This window comes from Pteropus alecto, unplaced genomic scaffold (genome assembly GCF_000325575.1).
Source record: "Pteropus alecto unplaced genomic scaffold, ASM32557v1 scaffold145, whole genome shotgun sequence".
Classification (NCBI taxonomy): domain Eukaryota; kingdom Metazoa; phylum Chordata; class Mammalia; order Chiroptera; family Pteropodidae; genus Pteropus; species Pteropus alecto.
In genome coordinates, this window is record NW_006436285.1 from 340,318 (window position 1) to 345,819 (window position 5,502).

Consider the following 5,502-nt stretch of genomic DNA (forward strand, 5'->3'; position numbering starts at 1 on the left):
AAAATGTTTAAAGAACCATGCAAAAAGAAAGAAAGAGAGAGAGAGAGAGAGAGAGAGAGAGAGAGAGAGAAGAGAGAGAGAGAGAAGAAAATATTTCTTTCAAAGTCTTAGTAACAATTTTCAATTTAGAATTCTAAACTCAGTGAAGATTTTCATCAAGCATGAAGTACATATTCTTTCATTGAGAATAAAGACACAAAAATTACCTCCCATTCACCCTTTCTATCTTAGAAAAAAATCCACTAAAATATGAGACACAAAGAAAAATGAGGAAGACATAGTATGCAGAAAATCTGACATTTTATACAATACAAAGACAAAGGAAAGTCCCAGTACAATAGCTGTTCAATAGGTTTAGAGAGCAACCAGGCAGAATAGAGCAGGAGAACATTATTCCCAGGAGGAATGTCTCCAGGAGAAAACACACACACACACACACACACACACACACACTCTCTCTCATACACAATTAAAATTGTTAGATTACCTGACAAGTTTTACCATGTAGAAAATCGAGTTAAGAGGTACAGAAAGGTGTGAGGTAACTTGACTATAGATTTTAATAAAATTTAGGAAATTTTAAAAAATGAAAATTTTAAGTTGCTGAATATCTTTAAAAATAGAAAAAAGTAAATGTGTCAATAACATATTACTACAATAAGATATCGCCTCACACTTGTCAGAATGGCTATCATCAATAAATCAAAGAATAACAAGTGTTGGCGAGGATCGGAGAAAAGGGAACTCCCATACACTGTTGGTGAGAATGCAAACTGGTGCAGCCACTATGGAAAACAGTTTTGAGGTTTCTCAAAAAATCAAAAATGGATACACCTTTTGACCTAGCAATTGCACTTCTGGGTATTTGTCCAAAGAAAATTCAAACAATAATTTGTAAAGATCTATGAACCCCTATGTTCATGGCAGCACAATTTATGATAGCCAAGATATGGAAGCAACCTAAATGTCCATCAACAATTAGATAAAGAAGTTGTGGTTTATATATACAATGGAATATTACTCAGCCATTAAAAAAATGAAATCCTACCATTTGCAACAACATGAATGGACCTAGATAGAGGATATTATGCTGAGTGAAATAAGTCAGAAAAAGATAAATACCATATGATTTCATTTATATGCAGAATCTAAGAAACTAATCAAAAACATACAAATATAGTGGACAATTTGTACAGAGGGGAGGGGTGTTGGGGGGACTGGGAGAATGGGGTGAAGGATTAAAGGAGTACAAATTAGCAGTTGATAGATGGTCACGGGGATAGGGAGCATAGCATAGGGAATGCAGTTAGCATTAATATATTGGCTAGGTGGAAAACCAGAGGAGAGAAGGAGCAATTAGGGGGTTCATTTTCTAAACTATATAAATGTCTAACCAATGTACTGTATACTGGAAACTAATTAAAATAAATTAATTTTAAAAGTTATACACACACAATGTTCTAAGTAAAATTAAAAAGCATTTCATAGTTTAGCATTTGCATATTCTGAGTACTTGAAAAAACAATCCTGTGTCTCTTGAAGCTCTTTGTACTCCTTTTTCCATCTAAAATATCCTTCCTCCTTATACTGTCTATATTATTCAAGTATAGTAGAAAGAGCATGAACTTGACATCGAATTGAACAGTTCAAATCTTCACTGCACCATTTCTAATCATGTAACTCCAGAGATTACTCGAATTTGTTCCTTTCTAATAAGGGTATAATATCTACCTAATCAAAGTGGTAAGGTAAATTCAGGAAAATGAAATGTAAAGTACCTAACTTCAAGCAGATATTCAAAAAAAAAATCAATTCCCTGCCCCTTCCCAACTCTTGATTGGATTATAACTTACTCAATACACCATTAGACCTTGTTTTTCTTCCACCTCTTACTACACTGACAGTCTATGTCATGCAATTCAAGATTTACTATTTATGATCTCAAATTGCTCTCTATTAATGTGTCTTAACTATATATGTCTGACTCTATAGTAAGCTCCGTAAGAGTAAAGAACATATTTTCTTCTTCTTTCGTATTTCCCATTATACACAGCAGTCTACTGGATATGCAGTAGGCACTTCATATATGATGATATATGGGCAGTCAGGCAATGCCAAGTTTTAAAAAATAAGGGAGATCATGTCTACTAATAATACCATGGTCTTGATACCATATTGACACATAGGTCTTCCTTGTTCTTTTAACTAGGTACTGCCAACTGTCAATATATTTCAAGATAGATTATTGAGTAAAGATTACTTAAAAGCACATAATAGCAGATACAGTATGATTTCATTTAGAAATATTTATTTTTTTGTCTATACATAAAAAAGTTTGTGGTTATATATACCAAACCGATAATAGTAATTACTTTTGGAGATGAGGAAGAAACATTTCATTCCTCCTTTACTAACACTTTTATTGTATACTATTCTTTTTTAGTGTGAGCATGTATTACTTTAATGAATGTGTTTCTTTTTAAATGTGCCCACCTCTACTGACTCATCTTTTCTTATGAAGCAAGGTTCTAAGTACAAAAGCCAAATATATGAGTATCGCTTGCAGAATCAATACTTACTTTTTGGTTGAAAAGGTTTGTTGTCATCCATCAAGTTGCAGAGTCACCTAAGCACCAACATCAATGACATCAATCAGCTTTATGAGTCACTTTAACACCAAATCTTGAAACATGCAACTTAGGATTCAGAAATCTTTGGTTCTGATTTTGATGTCCAGCAAACTCACCATGTGACTCCAGACAAGGTTAGGTCTTAGTTTTCTGCCCTATAAAATAAAAATACCTATTATTAGGATAGGTTTGTTAAATTAAATGTACACACATTTAATATTTTTCGCCTATAAAAAAAGCTTACCTTTTCAATTTGATGTTTGATATACACATGCTACTTAATTCCCCAAATTGGTTCATTACTGAATGAATGCAAATTTGTTAAATAAAATGCTGAAGTATTAAGAATTTGTTACTTGAAGAAATCTGATCTATTAAATTACAATCTTTTAAAGGCATCCTTTTGTAAAAATGAGTAATCATCCTATAAGATATGTTTCAGTAAATGTGAATTTTGAAATGCTAAGTGACATTAACCTGTAACTTACTTATTATTTGCAGCAGAAATAAATGTAATTATTATAAGAAAACACATGCAAAGAAAATTTTAGTTTATATATTTTTTGTTTCTTATCAACACTAAGGAACTGAAAATTAGTTGGATAAATTTCATCATAGAGTAACTCATTGCTTTTTGTGCTCAAGGTAATGTGCTCAGTTCTAGAGAAAAAATAAGATGAATAAATCATAGTTTTTGCCCTCAGAAGTTTACAATTTTATATGTCTATGGACCTTTGGGCTTAAAAAAAAACCTGTTACATTAACAAAAATATTAAAAAAGTAGACATCAGAAATCTAAAGTATTAGGATAAACAGATAATTGAGTCTTCAACATTTGTCTTTATCCTTAGACTGAAAAAGTAAGCTTCCCTGTTTTTTTCAATTCCTAATTATTTAGACATAATCAGACCAAAGGGAGAAAAAACTAACTCCAGAAAAAGTTATTGCTATAAGTGCTTGAATTACTATTACGAGAATCTCTAGTGAATTCAATACTTAAGTAAATTTCCCTAGTTCTGAGGTATGACTATTCAAATCTCTTTACTCAATTATTTGAATAGTTATCACTTGTCCCACAACTAGAATTAAGGTAATGCATGTCAAGTTGATAAATTACATGATAATTCTTGCTCAGCATTAAGAACCTACTGCTGCTAAGAATATATAATATTTTTAAGAGTCAAAACTATGAGATTCATACAGAACACTTTTATTAAATGAGCATATAAAATATCAATTGGAACAAACACCCTAAAATTAGTACTAAATGTACTAATAGCATATATAAGCAAGTCCTATCTACTGCCTATGACTACAGAGATGGCTTTTGGTCCCATAGCAGCCACCAAAGAGCCTCAATTAGTACATTCGCAAACACTCTAAAGAGTAAGAAACCCTCAGATTCCATTTGGAATCACTTTAGTCTAAAACTGTGCTATCCAATAAGGTAGTTGAGCCCTCCAAAACTATCACCACAAAAAACTCTCAAATTATCACTTCAGAGTTTTGGTGTCATGGCAAGGAATTCTATGGGAGTTTGAGTAATCTGTCAGAGAAATGGAATATCCAGCAAAACACACAATGAGAATCTTGGAGCTTCTATAATAGCAACTCCAGAGGGTCTCTAGGTTCTGTAACTCAGAGTTGGCACTGAAATAGGTAGAAGAGTAAAGAACTCTCCACTTCATCTATTAACTCAGGTAGAGATATTATGCCCATGTTTAATACACTGTTCCTATGGGGGAAAAGTGATTTCCAAGTAACTAACTTACAAACACCTCTTGGGACACACCCATTATTTTTTAGAGACTGCTTGGATAAATAATTACAATTATTTAGATACTTTTTGTTTTCAGATTTTGTATATTTAAAATTGAACATTCTTTTGAGAGTTCATTCTATATAATTAAAAAACTGATTAAAATAGTTCAAATCATAAATTGTATATATTATGTGTATTTTACCACACAAAAAAAAAACATTTTAAAAAATGGATACTATTTCACACTCACTGGAATGGCTATAATAAAAAAGACAGATAATAACAGGTGTCGGCAAGGATATGGAGAAATGGGAACCCTCATACATTGCTAGTGGGACTATGAAATGATGCAGACACTGAGGAACACACTTTGGCAGTTCCTCACAAAGTTAAGCATAAGGTTATCTTATGACTCAGCAATAGCAAGAGAATTGAAAACAAGTTCACATGAAAACTTGTACACAGATGTTTATAGTAGAATTATTGATAAAGCCAAAAAAGTAGAAACCCAAATGCTCGATTGATAAATGGATAAACAATATGATATACCTATAAAATAGAATAATAGTCATAAAAAGGAATGAAGTACTGATACATACTACCATATAGATGGATCTTGAGAACATTAAGTGAAAGAAGCCAGTCAAAAAGATCATGTATTGTATGATTTCATTTATATGAAATGTCCAGAAATAGTAAATCCATAAAAACAGAAAGTAAAATAGTAGTTGCTTAGGGCTGGGAGGGAAATGGGGAATGACTCCAAATGGGTATGGAATTTTTTTTGGGGGGAGGTGGGGGTGATGAAAATACCCTAAAATTGATTGGTAATGGTTGTACAACACTGTGACTATACTAAAACCATTGAATTGTACACTATGAATGGGTGAATTGTATGTTATATGAATTATATCTCAATAAAGCTATTAAGAAAACAATAAGCTGGTAGGATATAAAGCTGGGCATGGGTGAGTTAGCATGTGGAGAAAGATTGCCTAAGAAAGAACAAAAACCCCTAAAGGAAAAATTTTCTATAAATCAGTAAGAAAGATAGGAGAGGGAGGGAGGGAGTGAGGAAGTAGGGGAAGGGGGAGGGAGAGAGAGAGGGAG

The 5,502-nt window shown here is 32.4% G+C and overlaps 1 protein-coding gene across 5 annotated transcripts in view; it reads right to left on the reverse strand.

Moving 5' to 3' along the window:
* The window catches only part of ZNF280C (zinc finger protein 280C), a 52,828-nt gene that overhangs the window by 41,950 nt on the left and 5,376 nt on the right, over positions 1-5,502 (reverse strand). For 3 of the 5 annotated variants that reach the window (XM_015589874.2, XM_015589872.2, XM_006912500.3), the window contains exon 2: positions 2,580-2,785. In XM_015589874.2, the coding sequence (XP_015445360.1) occupies positions 2,580-2,610 (31 nt within the window). In that variant the 5' untranslated portion in view covers positions 2,611-2,785. The remainder of the gene's footprint in view (positions 1-2,579; positions 2,786-5,502) is intronic. The other 2 variants (XM_015589871.2, XM_015589873.2) reach the window with 1 other exon arrangement.